At 41.9% G+C, this 21404-nt stretch overlaps 1 protein-coding gene across 1 annotated transcript; it reads right to left on the bottom strand.

The window, feature by feature from the left end:
• Positions 1 to 107: 107 nt before the first annotated feature.
• ccdc33 (coiled-coil domain containing 33) lies at positions 108 to 20806 on the bottom strand. Its single transcript, XM_034534597.1, has 11 exons — positions 20747 to 20806; positions 17968 to 18123; positions 5378 to 5562; positions 5170 to 5233; positions 2080 to 2275; positions 1288 to 1376; positions 1063 to 1162; positions 822 to 932; positions 622 to 722; positions 354 to 443; positions 108 to 249 (listed from the first exon to the last, which is right to left on the bottom strand). The coding sequence occupies exons 1-11, from the start codon at positions 20804 to 20806 to the stop codon at positions 124 to 126; spliced, it is 1278 nt and encodes a 425-aa protein (XP_034390488.1). The 3' UTR covers positions 108 to 123.
• Between the last annotated feature and the right edge of the window lie 598 nt (positions 20807 to 21404).

Below are 21404 nucleotides of genomic sequence, written 5' to 3' on the forward strand. Positions count from 1 at the left end.
GACTTCTGCTGCTTCCTTCTGCTGTGCCGATACAATGATTATGATACAGACCTCTGTAAGAAGCAGATCAAATATAAATATTTATGCACAGTATGTGTTATGTAAAAAGAAGGCTAACTGCACTCAACTGACTGAAGGAACATGATGTAGGATTGTGGTGGATGTCCGGACAAAGCCGTGCCTGTGCTCACTCAGTTCTGTCATCATTTCCTGTTTCTGTCTGCCCCATAGTTTACAGTTCTCCTCCAGCTGTAATAAATGAAAAGCCCCACTTAACTTTCACTTTGCCACAAATGAGAAACTGATCAGTGATTCCTAAGTTAATGAAGCAAATAGATTATCTATATTTTCACCTGAGCCTCCAGCGTTCGGACTCTTGCCTCGGCCATCTCCAGTTTATTTAGTAAACTCAGCTTCTCCTCGACTGGCAGGGATTCTTTTGTCTGAGGGGAACACAACAAGACAATTTGAGATGTCAGTAAATGCAAGACTGTATTTGGGTGGTACAATAACATTTACAAATATATTCCCTAAACCATAGCTGAACTAGTTAATCCTCTTTAATCTAATGAGAACTATTTGTACATCACACTGCGAGTACTGGCTTGACTGCAGCAGTACCTGTGGTATCTGCTGTATAACGAGTGGAGCAGCCTCCTGCCGGATCCTGTCCAGCTCTCCTCTGAGACGACTGTTTTCTGCTGCCGGGGCCAACTCTCTCTCTTCCTTTCGGGGGCCAGTCTCCCCTACACAGTCGGAAGAGATGTTCTGGCTTCTGCAAATGTTTTTTTTGTTTTTTTTAAAACATATTGTTCCTTTACCACACTGAATCCACCTACCTCTTTGCTTTTTCCCCATCAGCGTTTTAACGACACGCTGTTTATTATTCTCTCCGAGTTTGCCATCTAATGCTTTCTCCATCTTCTCAATGAACAAAGGGGATGCAAGTACACAGGAGGTAATCCAAACATACATTTCAAGCTGCTATTTCAAAGATAAAGTATTCCCCGTTTGTGATCGAGATGGGTGTACGAGTCAGTGCAGAGCGGACATTGTAGTTCACCTTTTCCTGCTGTTTTACTGTAACCAAAGTTGCCATCTCTGCCAAGTGACTCTGGTGAACTCTCTGCAGTTGCATTAGCTCCTTCTCACTGTCATTCTTCTGCACAATACACAACACATGTTAATAGAGTAGAACACTATATAACCACTCAGTACACATTGACGTGAATTCATTAAGTTGTATTTGTGTAACGTGTGTGTGTGTGTGTGTGTTTATCTTTTAACCTTGATCAAGTCATTCTGCAGCTGCTGGATCCTGTCCCTTTGAGAGGCAGCCTTACTGGTCTCACTGGCTAGCTTGCATTTCAGAGAGGCTTAAAATAAAACAGGAATACAAAATCGTACACAGGAACATAAATCAGTGTAGGAATGTGCTGTTTTTCTGGCAACATCCATCTGTTGAAATCAGAAAGGGGAATTTAAATTGATCAAAGCTGAGAATTTAATCTGTAAAGAATGAAAATAAAGTTTCCATGACTTATTATGACTGTTGTTGGGCTTAGACATTTGAACAATAATGATCAAAACAGCCATCATTAAAGCTTTTGAAATGTAATAAAGTGTCTGTTGGATGGGAGTCAATCTGGTCCCTTTGCTTTGATGCCAGCAGCGGGACCTTCAGGAACATCCTTTCACTGAGGGTCACAAACTGTCCTTCAGGAGATAAGGGATGTACTACCCACAGAGCTTATCAGGGTCCGTGGCCTAAATGAGCCGTCTTATCACAAAACGGCACAGTCTGCTGGGGAATAGACACTCGCAAGGATTAGCAAACACACAGTGAACCACCTTTCCCCATCACGACTTCATCTGCCAATGAAATGCCACTAAAGCCATAACAACATGGACTGCTGGCTGGACTGTAACATTTCTGACATTAATGAGTCTGCAGAACTTTTGGTAAAAGAATGCAAGTCATTTACTTTTGCGTGGTTTTGGCTCAGGCACATTTTGGATGCAGATGAATGGATACTATGTGGTTGAGTAGTTAAACCATAGTGCTCTTCTGTAGCTTACCAAAAAAGTCAGCAATCTCAGCCTTGGTCATGACGTCGATGTCTGTGTCATCCAGCAGATCTCGGCCGTGGTCCTGCTGCAGAGACAGATCAGTGTGGAGCCGACTGTTCTCTGCCTCCAACGTCACCACCCGGGTCCTCAGTGCGATGATGTCTTCAGCCATTTTACTCATGGCTGAACGATAGTTTTCCATCTCCTAATGGGGAGAACGCCAGTTCCTTCAAGTGGGATATTTGGTATTGCAATTCATAATAATAAAAGACTAACTTAATCTCCTTAAAGTGAATCCTCTGTAGGTCTCATAGTTAAACTGTACCAGTTTGAGTTTCATGTGTGCTGTGAAGGGAGAAGATGACAAAAAAATACCCTTCCATCCATCCATTTTCAATACCGCTTATCCTCATGAAGCCTATCCCAGCTGACATAGGGCGAAGGCAGGGGACACCCTGGACAGGCCGCCAGTCCATCGAGGGCACATGTAGGGACATACAACCATTCACTCTCACATTCACACCTATGGGCAATTTAGAGATCAATTAACCTGCAGCATGTCTTTGGACTGTGGGAGGAAGCCGGAGAGCCCGGAGAGAACCCACACTGCCACGGGGAGAACATGCAAACTCCACACAGAAGGACCGCTCCGACCGGGAATTGAACCCGCGGCCCTCTTGCTGTGAGGCGACAGTGCTAGCCACTACACCACCGTGCAGCCCACAACAAAAAAATACCCACTCAATTGAATACCTCAAGGTTGTTTGTAATCAAATAGCCAGAAACACCTAAGGATGAACTTCCTGCGCCAGCTCTGGAAGTTCAACCCGCCACAGTAGCTGTTGATCAATTTCTACACTGCAGTTATCCAATCTGTTGCATCACTCTGTGGTTCGGATTAGCCATCAAACGGACAAACAAAGGGCCATCAGCAGCATGCCCTCCATTCAGCACTTGCACACCTCCAGATTCAGGAAACAGGCAGGTAACCTGTTAACACTTCTCCCCTCTGGTAGGCGCTAGAGGGCACCCGACAACAACCAGACACAAGAACAGTTTCTTCCCGCAGACCCTCACTCTGATTCAATTAATCTGTATCTAACATTTTATTGTTTAAATATATACTGTTTTTTGTAACATGTACATATCACTACCAAATATAAATCTAAGCTGCTGTATTTACTGAATATACTATAAACGGACATGTATATAATGTACATATCCAACATCATGTATACAAGCAACTGTTACATTAGCAATTCAAACTTTATTCAAGTGCATATTTGCACTCTGCACCACTGTCTTAGTATCTTATATTATATCTGATGGGACCAATTTTATGGCGAGTAGTTCTATGTGATCACCACCACTAGATGTCTCTTCAGTCCCATCTTTGTAAATAATGCTCCAGGATGTAGTCAATAACACATTTTTGTACACTAAGATCATTTAAAAACATCTGCGTGCCAAAAACATTTTGCATGAGCAGTTTATCACAAAGTCTCAGCGTCTCAATGAATAATTGATTTCTCTTCGGTTCGGATAAGCAAATTACATGAGAAATGGGACAACTGGATGCCAAAAGACAACATTATGCCATAACGTGTGGTGTTCTTGTAACCGATTCTCTAAGGTTTGGTTACAATTAATTCCTGTTTCCGGCTCCTCAAGTCCAAAGGGACCATAACACCCGATCCTGTGAAGACTCTTTGTCATGGGAGCTCTAAGCAGGTTGAATGGATGAATCCTACTTGTGTATTGACGGGCTGTCCTTCTATCAAAGCCCATTTACTGAAATGTAAAAGGCAAAACTAAGACAGACATTGAATGAAACAAATATATATTTCTTGTACACTATCTCACTGACTATGTTGGAGGAAAATCATATAACTTAGTTTGAACTCCTTACAGTTATCCAGCAGAAACATATGGTTGTGTAACAGATGTTTCCTAGGAATTGGGACTTGGGCAATAACAGAACAAAGAATGACTGCGTCATAAACTTCCCATAAATGACTAGCGGGTTCTGAAAAGATCATCCTGACCCAACCGGAGTAAATCGTGTGCCAGGTTCTTTCGGTAAGCTTGGTCTTGAGGGACACCCCGAAACGACTGATTTGATTGGGGGATAGTTCTGATGGAAGAAATATATGCTAATATATATGATTTTCTCCAACAACTTCCACTTCAGAATTATATTCCTGCAGAGCTCTGTTACCAGGGCATGCTCGTGTGAAAGGCATGTGCGCGTTGTAGCAGCTTCCACTTGTTCATTGTTCTCTGCCTGTCACACACTCCTCGACCACATTGAATAGACTGAGACTGAGAGCAGGGTCCTGCTGCATGTATGAGGAGGGGGCGACGATTAGGGGATTCCAATCTCGGATGGTGTGGTTGTGACTCCCGTGGGACGCAAGGGTGAAATTGAGCATCTAATTGAAAGGGCAGGGGCGAGGTGACAATCATGACTGTAGATGAGATGGTGTCTCTGCTGGGGGGCCCACAGGCCTGATGGGACGGACGGCTCCCTGTGATGAGTCTGGAAAGTCCCATCATGTGTCAAAAATAAAAGCAGAGTCTCTGCCTGTGAATACTGGATGTTTCCTCCCCTCGCTGTAGGATTTAAAGAAATTAAACTGGCCTTGCTGTCATACAACCCGTCACAGACCGAAGGCAGCTGGAATTAATTGTGATGTGATATGTAATTAGGTTTTTCCATTCCAGGATCATTATCATTATATATCTACATTTTTAGTAGTAATACACAATAAATGTATATGCACTGAAACTATGAAACTTAAATTAATACCCAGATCTCTGCTTTCAATAATAAAATCAAAATCTACATAAAATCTACATGGACGAACATGCAAAAGTTCAGCCAATCCACAAATCTAAGCAGCTAATGTAAATGAATTAAATTACATTATAAAGAAAAACTTACAGCCACAAAGCTCACACAATCTATTTGACCATCTGCCATTTTAACTCCCAATGTGCGTGTCTGCTTTCCATGTCACTGTTCACTAACTAAACGTGACAATGGGGGTTGCTTCAGTCATTGATTCAAGAGTTTAAGTATTGATCATGTCCAATCACCTTAGTTTGGAGGTCTGTGATCTCTGCCATGTTGGGATCATCCTCAAAGTCATGAAGAGGGGGTCTAAAGCATGAACACATGTATTACAAGCAAGTCATTAGTGAAATTAATGCAGGAAATTCTTTGTTTTCACCTTACAGAAAATATTATTCATACCATGATCATAACGATAAATCCCTGCTTCTTGCATGTAGTTGTCGTTCTTACCGTTTATGTGACTGATGTACTTGATAAGTGTGGTTTATGTCAGGTTTATTGGCCTGTGTCGCCTCGGGCCTCTCAGCTGGATTCTCCTGGTCTCCGTGCAGCTCCGTCTTCGCTCCCTTGCAAAGATAGCGGCCATTTGGTAGGATCTTTGCCAGGGCATCATGGGATGGGAGGTCGTATCCAACCTTCAGAAGATGAGAAGTGTGCTTCAGAAAATTATAGCATTGATTTTGTTCTGCTCCCGGAGACCCCAGCTGTTAAAAAATTACCATATGCTCTATATCTGTGATCGGCGTTGACAGTATACTTTACACAGTGATATCCCTTTAAAATTAGTCAGGACTTATGTTATTTATGTTTTGTAACAGTTTGTTAAGGGCTCTAATAGGGGGTGCGACCTTGTGGGGTCTAATTGAACCCAAGCATAAGTACAATTAACACCAACTTTTTCAAATCTGTTTGTAGCCAAGGAACGGGGTGGGGTTATCAACATTCTAAGCATTACATTTTCCTATATATTGAGTTTTAACTTGATTGATCTGGAGCATGCAAGGATCAAATGCACAACAGAAACCGCAATCCAATGTTGGCTGTTAGTTGTCTAAGCATAATGCTGAATAGTCTTCCATAACAATTTGGGAGGACTAACGTGCATCGGCAACATTAAATCTACAAGTTGTGTTTTTACAGAAAAGCTTTTATCCCAAAAACATTGGGGCTACTGGCGGACCTCTCAACACTCACCGTGCTTTTTGTGTGACCTGTTCTACCTCTTCATCTCTTGAATATAAAGGCTGTTACATCACTATGCATACAGTACCCACTCTATTACAAAAGAGCTCTCAGTCAGTAGCCCTAAAGACCTTCAAGTATGAGGCTTGCATATACAATGTACACGTAATGATCATGGTTGCTAGGTAGCACCCATTGAAAGAATTGAGATAGAGTCATTATCTATTATTTTCCTCCAGGCTCTCCCTCCAACACAAATACCTCCGCACTATCAGAGACTACCTTTATAGCCGCACGGTTGCCAGCGGATATTGTCTTTTTCGAGGCCTTCATCCAACAGAAATCCAACAGCGTTCTTATCAGAAGAGCGAACGAGCACCTGATGGTGGGTGTAAAAGTTGAAGCTCTGTCATCAAGTCAGAACAATGAACCTGTAACCACAACACAAGCCTTAGCAAATCTCAAGCCGACAAGAGGGATTGCTGCTCCATGCTCTCGTGCCATGTTTCATATTCAACAGAGCTCAAAGCAAAACAATGGAAAGCAATCTGTTTACATTTAGCATTTCTTCTTTTGCAGTCGTGGACAGTAACTCACTACTGTACATTTACACAATTACTGCACTAATATACAATCTGCACAATTAATTACTTTATATTCCCAGTATATTTTGATGCTAAAACCTTTGACTAAAATCAAATTCTGAATGAAGGACTTTTACTTGTAACGGAGCATTTCTGCACTATCGTATTGTTACTTTCAACCAAACCATATCTTTATACCTGTAGGCATGTGTGTAACAATCAATGCAATCAAAGGGGGGTTTCTGCTCAGTAAATACCATGAATTATGTCTTAGTCTGGATATGCAGATTGATGAGGACTGAATATTGATTTCTGAGTGACTTGCTGTGAAGCACAGGCAGAGTCTGATAATAAAACTTGTAAAAATGATTAAAAATACAAAATGCAATGAAATTAGGGTGGAAAGAAAAACAAACAATGTAAATTAACAAAATGTGTAAAGAAAAAAAATGGATCTCCAAATCCTCCAAAAACTTTCCAGAGAAAGTGGAATAAGTGTTTATGTAAACATGCTTACATGCAAATGTAGAACCTTCAATAACATGGATCAATAACACTCTTGCTCGGGAGCTCACTTGGCTGAGATCGTCATTCAATGATGGCACCAAATCCGATTGAGACTAAATGATAAAAGAGGGGGGAGGAAGGGAAGTTCATCAATTATATAAAATACTGTGCCGGCACTCACGTTACAATCTCCGTATATACTTGATCAGCATCACCTGGAAACCATGCAAAAAATATTCTGCTGAATACAGTGAACTTAAGCCTCATCCTACCAACACATTAAACAAACAAGGACTACCAATTGTGTCGTAGCTAAACCCAAAATTAGCAGGTAATTCAATTCAGTTTAATTAAATACTGAGAACCATGCGCATAAATATCTCAGTTACAGCTTTGCATATAAATAGCTCACTATGTTCAGTTTTTAGATAAATATTTTCACAACTGAATGCTTTAATTCACGATAAATAATTCACTGGATGCTTGCAGCTATGTGCTGTGCTAGAAGACATAATCTCTTCTAATCCAACATGGGAAAACCTGGACTGTACAAGTGAAAACACTTCCCGCAGAGTCTAATATCACATTAACATGGATGAGATTGCCTGACAAATTTACAAAATAATTCACATCCACATGTTGTGTTCTGCAGCCGCTGCTCGTGTTCAGAATGCCTGCGACCTTGTCACGCATCATCTGTGGGGGTGTGGGGGTGGGGTCCCCATGCAGGATATGCGGGGTGGGGCGGTGGGGGTCTCAGTGAGACAGTGTCAGTCGGTGGTCTGGGTCTTTGGTAACATCATCAGAATTCAGCACACAGCCTGAAAAATGCAGCAAATGGGCTCTTCATTGGAGTGACAGCTCAGAGCCGGCTGCCACACAGAGCTTCAATTAGCCTGCCAGAGCAAGGCGGCTCCCAGGAGCTTTCTATACCTCCACATATTCCACCTTTCCTGTCCACCACCTTTTATTTTTTTCCTTTCAATACTTCATCGGACCCAAACTTCACTCGTTTCTAGCATTTGACCTCAGCATCCTCCCCGTCCTGCCGTCCTATAAAAAGCACCATCCCCTCCTCAACCGTCCCATGATGCCATCCACACATGACAAGCCAAAGTGGAAATACATGTAGAGTGCTAAAAGACACTGAGGTTAGGAGGTGTTGGAGAACTGAAGCAGAAAGGAGAACAACAAAAAAACGGAAATGAGGCTGTAGTGGTTTACACAGCACTGAGGTGGTTCCTCTTTTAAGTGTGTGCTGCAACAGTGGAGACCGTCATCAAGAAATCATGGGATTAAAAAGAGAGAAGCAAAAGTTGCCTAGTAAAGTCATTTCTCACCGCTCACAGGTATTCTAGATTATTCATATTGCTACATTCTGTGTGTGGTTGGAGATGGAGATGTGATTATAAATGAACACAGGATGTGCTGGGAAAATGTCTAAAAGCCTCATTAATATTGATATCCAGTAGAGACTTTGGCCATATAACATTATTGCATAATTCTGTAATACAATTTACACACCAAACAATAAAAGGTCCTCATTCATTTTAGCACTAAATTATATCTGAGAAAATTCCCATTCAAATTCTGTCAAATTGATCATAATTTACCAGCATTTATGCTCTGCATGCAATAATGTAATTAATTGTAACTGTATAAATGTAATTAATTTCAACCAATGGTGACAAAATGTATCACCCGAATTATATTACTGGGCTCCCCTGAGAAAATTACATTTTGCTCCGCATGTAATCATATCATTGCCCTGTCAGCAAAATAAAATCACATCTGCCGTCAGACTTTATGTCGGTAGAAAGGTTTTTAAAATATTGCACTCGAGAGAGATAGCGCCAGAGTGAGCGGCAGGATGGAGAGAGGGGTGTATGTCAAGGGCAACATGCTGCTCTGACTCAAGGACGTGTGAGGCTGGCAGCCAAGGCCTCTCCTTATGGGGTCCACAGTGAGACCAAAGCCAAGGATTATCAGTAAATCAACATCCGTCAATTACGGTTATGGTCACGAAACCACAGAGCTCCATAAACAAGCGGGCTGAGCCCTGAGCTTAATACAGTATGGGTGAATGCAAACAGCTCAGTAATAACAGTGAGGTGGTGAAAATAAAGATACAATATCACCACATGTTTATACCTCAAATTGTTGACAGTATCAAGCATTGCTAAATTGTTTAAACTTCTTTACTAGATCACACTAATTGGTAATATGTATCAAATGTGTAAGTGACATTTAAATATTTATATACGGTTAGGTGGTTTAGTCTTGTACTTCCCAAAATAACAAAACAAAATCTGATGGGTGGTGAGATGATTAACCAGAGTGGGAAGAAGCTGCAAAAATGTGGATACAATTTGAAGACTTTTTCTATCTTTGCTTTTTGTGAAATATGGGATAATTTTACCTTTTTTGGGAAGTTTTGAGGGGAAATCTCTGCTAAAAATGGCTTACAATAGACATCTGAAACTCAACAAGGGACATACACAGTCACAAATCCAAACGTTTGGGAACAACTTTGTAATTATTTTACCATGTGTGTAAAATGGAAATACTACAGTAAATTAGTCACATTCCCTAAAACTAAACTAAAAGTCTATAATTTATAGAGGCCATTGCATTTCTAATGTGTACTGTAGTGTACATTATGTGTGTTTCCTGTAAATTCCCTGATCCTAATCAAACATGTATAAGCAGGATGACTGAGCCTCTGGGGACAATGAAGCAATCTCAACCGCCCCCAACGCCTTGCCAACAGCAGGGCGGCGTCCATGGCACAGTCAGCCACAGCACAGCTAGTATCAGTGACTGCTTTTCCCCGCCGGCTCAACATGACCTTTCCAAAAAGCCTAACACATGACTAACACACCAGTTGACATTTACCGAAGCCAGCTTGCTGTTGAGTAGTTCAGAGAAACATCAAAATGCTAATGTTGCTTGTACCCAAAAGGGACCCAAAGAGGGAAAGATGCAGAGATATTCATGAAACTTAGCATAGAAGTAGTAAACACAAACTATACACACATTTCAGTAGGTTTTGTACAAAATATTCAACGGTAAAGTGGGGCTTCTAGTTGAAAGTCTTGCTGTAGCTATAACAACGATTGTCCGGTAAACACAAACAACTCCAAATCAATTCAATATCTTAGCTTTAAATTAAATGCATGCAACATCGTGTCTGAGGCTGTGAAAAGGGCATGAAGATTGATGAGACAGCGCCTGTTGTGTAATACATCCTTCCTATTTTGTCAGGACTGTCAGTTGGATAGAATTCACATGAGATGTAATGGTGTCAACACCCAGCCACACACCCCTTCCCGAAAACCCAGGTCTAAGGTCAGACTGATGTGATTATGAAGTTTAGAGAAAGCAAATGGCCTGCATCTAGATTATACCGGTATGGGAGAACAGGTCAGGAGAGCAATTGCCATAAAAAAGGTTCAATGGACCCAAATGATGACCACACCAATTTCTCCCATTCCAGTGTGTACATTACTGTGGAGAAGATGTCTATTTAGAGTGCTGGTTGGTATGCATTCATCAGTCATACCTTTTATGCAACCTTGGAAAATACCATTTGTCATGTGCAGAAAGGAACTAATGGCCTTAGCCAGGGGTCCATCAGAGGGTTAAAGACTTACACTAGCTTCACATCGACCGAGACAAGCATGAAGGCACTTGGGGCTGACGGGACACTGAGCATTCATTTACATTTCTAAAATCAGATAAGAACGCGCAATAGAGAAGTTAACCCTCAACCTCTTTTTTTGTGCAGGACAATGCTCTGATCTTTAATGACCAGGGTTTCATAATGGCCAGCCCTGTTTAGATGGACAGATGATAGGCCATTAGCTGGAGCTGAGCTGATAATAAGGCAGACAATAGCTGACATTGCTGGAACAGCTTCATTGTGAAGCAACCGCAGCAGCACTTCTGTGTTCAGATCTGAGGCGATTGCGAGTTTTCCACATTTTGGCTGAGGTGGGAATAGCAGAATAGCTTTAAATTTTTTACGGTCTGCTCCAGCTGCCGGGTACAGATACAGGTCCCTGCATGGGACTTCAAACAGAGGAGCCAGCCCAACCTGCAGACTAGACCGGAGCCAAGGAGCTCTATGCACCCCCACTCAGCCCTTATCAGAGAACAGCAGGAGAAGAAGGTAAACAACTGAGGAATTAGCAGTAAATAAGCGTTGTTAGAGACGTTTTAATGACTCTCCTGTCTGCTTAATGTAGAATCATGGAGTGCTTTATATACAGAGATGGTTCCCAGTAAATAACTGCGAGGTAGTCAAAGTGGAAATTCACATAAATGTCTCTTTTTGGTATTTTGATGTCACAATATACATAACACACACACACCGATTCAAATGTCGGTAATAATAAACACGTGCTTGGGTCTCTTCCAAATAACAGCCACCAGAACCTTGGCTTTTGATGACCCTAAATGTTCAAGGTCTCTAAAACTCTCAGCTCTTGTATTTAGACTCAGACTGAACCGCCCACGTTAATGCACACCGCCCCCCCTCCCACACATGCCTGGTTTGCTCTATAGCTTTTCCTCCTGCTTTTGTCTTTTCAAGGCCACCTTGTATCACTTCGGTTTTGCCTCCATTTCAATCCAAGACTTGCACATACTAGATATTGCTAAATGCCCTTTAGCCTTGTTGATTATACATTATCTAGAGAAAGTCTTCAACTTCTGGCACAACACAGAAAGACGGGAAATCACAACAACATGGAAGAAAGGCATTTATGAAGAAAAGAGAAGCCATGTAGTTGTGGTTGAAGTCATAATTTAGAAGAATATATATTCTAAAGCTTTTAGGAGTTCAGCTGAAGCAGCTAAAATAGCCAGCGTCAACCCAAATTAAATTACTTAATGTCTGTTCTGACTGTTTTCAAGAACGTAGGTAGATTCTCACTGGACAATGTGTTTGTAATGGCCAAAGTAGTCAAGACAAAACCAGATGAGCACAATCCACAACACATCGCACAGTGACCAAACACAGCCACCAGATGTCACTGTGGCCCCATTTCATCTCTCATCAGCTGATGGACCGACACTAACCTCTGTGAGTGATAAGTGCTGAGAGACTCCGCTCAGTCTGCTGTGTCTGAACTGCAAAGCCTCCTTGTGTGGAAGGCGTCTGTAAAGCTATTACTATTCAGGGCACAGTTCCACAGTTCCCATTCCTCTGTCTGCAATACTCTCAAACCTCAACAGTGGCCGGCGGCAGGAGGCTCGGAAATTACTGTACACTGCAGCTCTGCTGGAGTAGGCCTGCATACATAATGCTGCAGCTGAACCGGGGGTCCTGCCTGTAGGGAGTACCACAGCCCTGCCAATAAAAAAAATACATAAAAGGATTTCACACATGCGTAGTTTTATTATTGAAATAATGTAAAGTGGTGATAATGTTTCAAAACCAGTTTGACAAACAAATGCATGGCAATTCTGAATGATATCATGGGCAGGGTTTATTTTATTTTAGCCAGCAGTAGATGGAGCGAGAGATGATTAAAGCAGAGAAACCCCAAAATGGACGAAAAGCACATACAAAAAGGGAAATATGTATAAAAATGCTCTTCGTCATGTTCCTCCCTTTCTTTATATTCACATCTGCACCTTTCAGTCACACGACACAAAAAGACAAAGTGGAAGTATAAATGCACAGCAGATCTACCTGACTGCTGCTACCGAGCTTCTGTTTGTTCTGACTGATGGGAGAACAAGTAATCAGATTCTTTTCAGGGCAGCAGTTGCACAAAATCAATAGCATATAAGGAGGCCTGATGAATCTGAAATGTGTACTCAGAGTGGATATTGATCAGTCTCCGTCAGAAGACCTTTGAAAGCCCATGTAGATTTACAATCAATGTGTAGTTCAAAATACATAACTTTAAAATTATGAAGCCAACACGAGTACAGATAATGCATGCGAGTGAAATCATCAATACCATTCATCTACCTGTTTTAATATAACTTAACCTGATCATAGTGTTATGTTGCATGCAATAAGCAGAGGTGCTGTAACTTTATAGTCAACATATAGCATTGATACTCTAGCAGCAGGATTTACAGGGAGCTGGACTGGGCGTGGCACTCTTGCCTGGGAGGGACAATATGAGAGAAGGACTCCTCCTCTTGATGTGCATCAAGCAGGAGGAATGACTCCGTTGCATGGAGCAATAGAGATTCTGGATGTTTAATACCACCACATACGCAATGCACTACTACCCCTGGGGTCAGAGACATTAATGCTGACATTAATGAAATTAAAGTGTGATTAAGAAATAACAATATGAGTTGCAGTGTTTATGCAACCTTGATACACTTAAAATGACAGAGCCTGTATCATATGTGACTGAAACTCGTTCCTGTGGTTCATCAAAATGAGAGCTGTGTGCTGGAAGGTATTCTCCAGACTCCCATCTAATATCATTAAGAGCAGATACATACTGGCTGGACTAATCCAGCTGTTCCCCACAATCACATTTTAGCCTCTTAGACATATCCGACCCAAGTTCACTGCAATACTGCTTTCCGGGAACGACTTTATGATCGAGTTACTGGCGGGAGAGGAGTCTTGTAAAAAATACTTAGGAACCTTACTCATAGCCAATTCAGTTTTACAAATTGGCTTATTTTGATTGAAGAAATACCTTAGTTTTGAAGGATGGTCCAAATTTAGAGGAACAATACAAAGGGAATTGTGTTTAGCTGGTACAACACTTCTACCTAGATTGGCCTCAGTACGACACAAACATTCAAACAACATAGAACATCCAATTATCATGCACTGTATTAGAAACCATTTAAAGGAAGCCAGATCAAGGTTTGCAAACTAGATCACAAGAGAACATTTCTGTAAGAAAAAAAAAAGAAATACAAAATGACATTTATAGAAATGAGCTCGGCCATCAGGATGAGGCTGCATACGTCTCAGAGACAGACTCCAGCCGGACTCGCTGCTCTGCATCTCCTAATTTGAATGTTGGCTCACAAACAGATCCTTCATTAACCTCGCATCTGGAGGCCATCTAATAAGCAGACTTTTCCTCCAAGCACAACTCCAATCTGCTCCTCTGAAATGATGGTGCTGAGCTGCGATGAGCACCAAGGACATTTAGTTTGCGTCAGGGCGTGTTTGGGGAAGAAGAGAGACGGCCACTGAGGAAATACGAGGCACTAAGCTATGCGTAGACAGACAGTCCTCGTCTTCTTCACATTTGTTTGTTCTGCTCGTCTCGGCCACCGGCCCACTGAGACATGAATTATTTTGTGGGGGTGTTACTCTGTGTTCTAGCAAATACAGATTAAATGGACCATTGCACCTTTCGATCTTTCTGGTTGGGCTAGCTCCCTCTATTCAAGTAATTTATGGTGTTGCAGAGTCTAACAGACCAATCATCTGCCTCAGCAGAGGAGTGTAGTGACAACATCTGCAGAGATAGCAACTGTCAACAGTGCAGCAGTGATGATGAGCCTCTCCATCTAGCAGCGGGCAACTCGTAGCAGCGAAGCCCCCTGGCGCTGTCCATGAGGTGGAGGAGAACAAAAGCATCAAAGCCAGAGTTCTCCTCCTCGCTCCCCTCATACGGGGAGGGGCTGAGCTACGAAGGGGGAGGCACTATGTGTACTTGATTCAATTAGGCAGTCTGTGAGGCCTCCCCTGGGAGCAAGGCTGCAAAAAAAGAGGCTGCAGGCCTGTCTAACAAAGACGTTCAACCCACCCCTCTGCCCCTTCTGAATCCACCTCATTAGTCAGCCGAGTAAGTGTTGATCATCTCAAAAAGTGTCTTCACCACACAACTGGATGAGCAGGAACAGATCTTCCCCCAACTCTCTGTCAGGCTGATGTCAGAAAAACATTGTTTTTTTATTGCCTTGGTGAGTATTTTCACTGCAGAGACTTATTAACTGAACAGGTCCTGTATTTTGTGCATGGTGTGTGTATTGTACAGTACATTTGTTGTGTATTTGTTTACTGTATGCAGTAAATGTTATGCCTGCTAGTTATGATTACATTTCTAGTTGTTATTTGCTTCCGTCTGTTCATAGTAGCTGAGCCACTGCAGAAATTGACACAGGCATTCAAAATGAAAAGTTAAACCAGCAAAGGAAATGTTTCAGTCCAAGCGTGTGAGCATCAATAGAAATCATATCTCTTGGCAAACATCTGTCACAGCCACTATCTGACTCACACCACTGAAAGTCCTGCATGTTTCAAAGCAGAGCTTTTAGCTCTTTTGAATGTCAGACTGATAAATATGGTCCAGCGACATTAGTATTCATTTTCCGTTCTGCTGGTTCTTTGAAACGCAGCAGATGTCTGTGTTTCTGCATTTGCACGTTGTCAGAGTTGCTTAGAAGAAATTATGGAAAAAGAGAAAAAAAAAAACATCTGCTTTGTCTGCTTTAATCAGTGCCACACCATATCTGTCAACAGCAATCTATTTTCAACATCATTATCCAGAGCTGAAAGAAACACCGTTAATGCTTTCCTTGATGGCAAAAGAGAAGGTAACACAGGCACGGCCTCAGGCTGAAAGGGTTCCGATAGTGTTTGATCCCCTTGAAGATGTTCAATGACGATCCAATGATTCAAACTAAAGCTACTGTATTTGTACAAGTAACCACCAGTGTGCTCGTTGTGCTATTGTCATTACAGATGTACCACAAACTAATCTTGGCACTGATATGTTCAGTCACAATCAACCCAACTGCTCATGTGCTCTCACGTCCGTCAACAGGCCCACCAACCTGCAGCCTGACAGTCACACCTGCTGTGCTCTGGGACCACTCGGCTGTTTTAGCAATCATTGCCATCATAGGAACGAGAGATAATTACACAGCTTCCACCCACCAGGCTGGCCTGCTTCGCTAAAACCGTATTGCTCCAGTGCAGCAATAACACTTGTCTAAATGAAAGCATGGCACTTTACTGCACGACTGACAGCGCCCATTTATTCTGCCATCCAACTGGAAAGAAAAAACAAATTAATTTGGCACTTAAGGCCCCCACCTCTGTGAATAATGCATCACTCTTCCCTCAAACTGCAACCCCCACCCCCAAATCATCCCTATTATTCAACCCTCTTTTTATGATTCACAGTTATAGATAACAAACGTTAAAAGGAGTCTTCCATCAAAGCCTTTTACATTTATTCAGAAAGAATCGCTGGTGTTTGATCTCAATCTGCTCTCATCTGAATTGCCAACAATCTTGAATAATTATTGCATTTGTCTAAAACAAGCATTTATTTAAGGTCTCCCCATTAAATGTACTGGAAAATATCCATCTGTCAAACTAAAAGGAGGAGCTAATTGTACTGGTGCCCTGGACACAAACTAATTATCTCCACAGTTTTCAAAATCAAACTGAGTAAAAGAATCACCTTTTTTCATTGCGTCACTTTCGGGTTCATGCTATTCATTCTGAATGTGTTTGCTCGCCTCGTCTCTTTGTTCACTGCACATCGTCTAGTTTATGGTCTGGGCGTCAGAATAACAGATCTCTAACAATTATCACTTGTGCACCCATATCCTAGTAACACCTCTCCTCCTCCCGTAGGGGAGGACAGACGTTGGGCTTTACACTCTCTTGTGCCCCATTATATTTATGCAAATGAGACTCAAATCAGGGGAAATCTGGGGGCATCCTTTCCTGTTAGTGCTAATTAGTAATGAATGTTATATTGCATACATTATGCATTAAATTCCCCTCTATGCATCTTTACATTGTGACCTTGAACACAACGGCAAGTTTAGGTGGCAACTCTTGATTTTCGAGCAGAGTATAAAGGAACTCAGCCTGAAAGCAAAGATCTGTAGTCAGTTGCACGATAGAATTGAAGTGAGAGTCTGGGGGAAGGCCTTTTATGAGAATCATTGTCCGAGAGCATAATACCTACGAGCATAACGTACAAGAGTGCTATCCCGCTGAAGAGAGATCTATTAATATCATATGGCTCCAGCCCGCCCATGAATCAGACCTCATAAAGGAGCCAAACAGCAGGGGAGAGACAGACCGGGACACGTAGGTGGCAAAACACATCTCGTTGGAGATCTTCACTCTGATCCTTAGAGCTAGTAAATGGTATTTTCTCAGATCCCATTAAAGGGGTGGCATTAAGATAAAAATGTTGAAAAGCAATTATTAAAGAGCAATAAAGTATGTTTAGTACCCTCTTCAGGCAAGTGGCGCACATTTGTTTTAGTAACTGAGCTGAGAATTGAGACCTGTGGCCCCACGGCTAACTGGAATCTTTTCCATTTGAAACAGATTTTAGACAAAGTAGACTTGAATATGAGCTGTTTCTTTTAGGTGATAGTAAGGTTGCCATTTAAAAGACGCATGTAATGAGCTGTCATGTGTTCATGGTGAACAATGAGGAATAACCTTTCAGAAGAAATCATTTGAATTGTTGCACAAAGATAGATTGGGTTTCTAACAAAAAAGCATCAACTGAAAATTGGGATAAATTGAGCGTCAAAAGTATCAATACAGAAGAATAGCAGTGCTTAAAGCCGCTGTGGCTCAGTAACTCGTCTTTTTAAGATGATATCCATATTTATCGTAGGAGTAAGAAGTATGTGGTAAACTTCAATTTATCAAAAGTATTGATACATTGTATTGTCAAACATACAGAAACACTTGACACTGCTGGAAGGATTACAAGACTTCACATTCAAAACTGTGGAAACATTCCTGTTTATCAACAGTTTATTTTCTAAATGTTATCCCTGTACAGGTTTGACTTTAATCTCCATGTTACCAGCGGTTCTGGAGTCGTACTCCGACATCAGAGCAGCAGCTCCAGTAAACATGGTCGCACTGCATAGTTCCAGAACGGGAAAGCTGTGGTTCAACACAAGCTGCATCTCGAGGGAAACAACCCGGGAGCCCTGAAGCAAACACAGGGGGAGGAGCTAAGCAACAAGAGACAAAAGCTCAATTTGGCTTCATGAAATTATCCACATTCATCAAAAATGTGAACATACTTTGAATTCATCTTTAGATTACTGTGAATCTATATTAAGCACAGCGTGTCATTGGGTTATAATGAGTCTCTGGGCGGGAATGAAAGGACAGGGTGATCAACAGTTGGCTCAGCGAGGCTGATCGCAGCAGGCAGTGCTGTTGTGGCATCGCTAGCGAAAGCGTGCCCAGCACCTGGCTGGTGCCCCAAGGGGAGCTGGCAGATGGTATTGACACTGTGGGGTGTGCATCCTCTTATTCTGAGCATGACTTAGTCGTACTCCCTGGGAGAGAAGGAGGGCGCCTGCAGGTGAGGACAGGAAGCGGTGCGAAACCGAGGACTCCAATGGACTTGGTTGGAGAGAGGCTACAAGGGTCACAAAATGCCCCAGGCAGACAGATGTGTCTGCTCATTAGGGCATATAAAGCAGATCTGCATAATTTACCGAAAAAACTAAATTATTTATGTCTGCATCTTTCCGTAACCTGTCTCCAACCTGTTTGGATTAATATCTGGCTACATACTTCTATGTACAGTCAAGGCAAACTCCTCCGATGCATCTATATGTTCTGCCAGGCTGAGCACCGTTTAGAAACACAGGGATCGCCAAGAGTGTCATTTACACACCGCCTGATGAGTGCTTACCCATGGGGACCTTTGAGCTGAAAATGTCATTGGCTGGGGCTCCTTTGAGCGCACAAAAGGTCAGTATCTCGGGCTCCTTATTGATTCCCAATCTAGCACCATTATTCCTGACAATTATAGAAGGAACTGAAATTCTAAATCATGGAAATGCATTCAGTGTGAGGATGTATCTGGAATCATAATGTAGTGCAACATGTATAATTCAAGTTAAGGTCATGGATTCCCCTGTGTGCTGGTGGACATATTTCCACTGATTTCATGATAATTATACTTTTAATATTAAACGTTTACTGTCAATTCAGGACATATATTGAATGAGAAAAAATATTGATGTCCAAATATCCCCTCAGAAAATGGGAATGAGCTATTGAAGTTAAATCGTTGTGATGCTGTTTCTGTATAAATAGAATAACACAACTCCCACATGCTGTTTTCTTCACTTGCACTAAAAAATATTTAGCGATCAGATACAATTAACCTGATAAGGGTCTCTGAATGTAAGTGAAGATTACATTGTGTAGTAGTTTTTTTTATCCTATATTGTCGACCTTAGGTATTCTCCAAGTCAACAACATTTTTGTTATCGTTTTATTTATTTTTCTATGAATTGTCACCTGCCTGATGAAAAAAGGTTGGACACATAGTAGCTCTCATCAATAGTAGTAAACTGTACAGTTAAACACAATGTCATTAACGTCATGTTGGCATGCGAGTGGCACATATTTGTTATTTAGAATTGAAGACATCTTCATATTATAAAGGAACAAAGAATAAACAAAAACAGAGCTATGCGGCTGTAGGGAGAGGATGAGTGTGTATTAGGTGGCCTGTTGCCTGCCTGAGCACAGATGGTGGCAGAGCAGGATGTACCGACCTGTACTTTTGCCCACAGGCGCGTGCACACACACACACACACACACACACACACACACACATACATACATACATACATACAGAATATTCACATATGCATCCATGCATATGTGAATATTAATACTGCCCTCATACATACACACCCACACATTAGGTGCTGATCAGCCAAGTTAAGAGCTCATTGTATGGCACAGGAAGTGACTGCAGATAGACATATTGGTCATTTAAGAAGGTGTCACACGTGTTTTACAAAGTGCAGGAGTCAGAAACCCAACATACTTTTCAGTCTGTAATCAAAAGAGCTTCTTTCTTTCTTTTAACGGGAATGCAAGACATCCAGACATGTCGATCAAAGACTGACTGCGGTTCACAGAAACATCCAAGGCCAAACAGGATAATTAGTGCACTGGCACGATCAATACTCCTCGCGTGGGGGTTGAATGCGGAGGGAAAAAAGCAATCTAAGGAACATTTGGAAGAGAACTGCTCGGGAAAGCAAAATCCAAACAGGCTGCATACATTACAAACATATTTGCATTAGTGGGAGGGATCCCACTCACTGCATTAATGAGTGCATACCGAGTGCACGATGTCCTGCATTTTAGACCATTCCATATTAAAACCACAAATATTCATTATTTATATTCTTAACAGAGAGGGACACAACATATTGATTTCTAACAAAAGCTATTGAGAGATCCTCAGTGACCAAGATAGGAGAGAAATGCCAAGGCGTAAAGACAGGAAGACGGATAGATAGGCAGATGAATGAAGGCGACGGTTCAGATTTCGACCGGTAGGATGAGTAGAGCTCCCGCGAGGGGAGTGGGGCCTTTTTAGCACCGTGTGAGAAGAGAAGGATGACATGTTTCCCTTTTAAGGTGCTGAGTATGTTAGGGAACGCTATACCATCGCGGTCAGGATGGAAAGATGCATGTGAGAAGAGTGTGTGGCCACGGCCCTCTGTGGCGTGACAGACGGTGATAGCAAGTGACAAACAGAGCTCTCTGAGAGAGGAGAGGAAGACATACTGGTTCTCCAGACTCCAGCTCCCCACCATGACTCTGGGATGGCAGCCATGCCCTGCCCATGCTCGCTCAGTAACAGCCGTCAAGAGAAACACAGAGCTTTTGAATTGATCTGGAGCCTTTTTTGATACATATTCCTGTCGTCTTTCTGGAAACACTTCAGAAGGGAAACCCAATTTAAATGGGCCAAAAAAAGCACGACAAGCACACCTGCAGACATCCCCGTGCAGTGAGTTGTAGAAGGTGGAAGCAGGAGGGTGGAACATATTTTGTTGTCAAAGACAATCCCACCATTTGTGAGGTGAAAGCTTCATGACATCCTTTAAATCCCAAATGACAAATTACATTATTATATTATTTAGAATTCTACTGATCAAGAAATATTTTTTATTCAACAAATTACAAAAATGCATTTAGCTCTTAGTATATGTATAAAACACATGTGCCATCTACATTAAAATGAATGATGGAAACATGGCTTCAGTGGAAATAGAAAATTGCTATCCGATTTCCAGAATGATACAAAATTGTAATGGCTACCCCCACTCACAAAAAGGCATAAATGAAAACATGATGTGGGCGTCGGCCCTGCTGCAGATTGAGGTTCTGACACACAGCTAGGAAATCAATTTGAGCGAACAAAATAAATAACACATTGAGT

This window comes from Cyclopterus lumpus, chromosome 6 (genome assembly GCF_009769545.1).
Source record: "Cyclopterus lumpus isolate fCycLum1 chromosome 6, fCycLum1.pri, whole genome shotgun sequence".
Classification (NCBI taxonomy): domain Eukaryota; kingdom Metazoa; phylum Chordata; class Actinopteri; order Perciformes; family Cyclopteridae; genus Cyclopterus; species Cyclopterus lumpus.

Coding starts and splice junctions, on each gene's coding strand:
- ccdc33 (XM_034534597.1), bottom strand. CDS start 20,806: ATGGGCAGGGCATGGCTGCCATCCCAGAGTCATGGTGGGGAGCTGGAG. Junction 1,377..2,079: donor TGAGATTGCTGACTTTTTTG/GTAAGCTACAGA, acceptor TTTTATTTTAAG/CCTCTCTGAAATGCAAGCTA. Junction 250..353: donor TCCGAACGCTGGAGGCTCAG/GTGAAAATATAG, acceptor CATTTATTACAG/CTGGAGGAGAACTGTAAACT.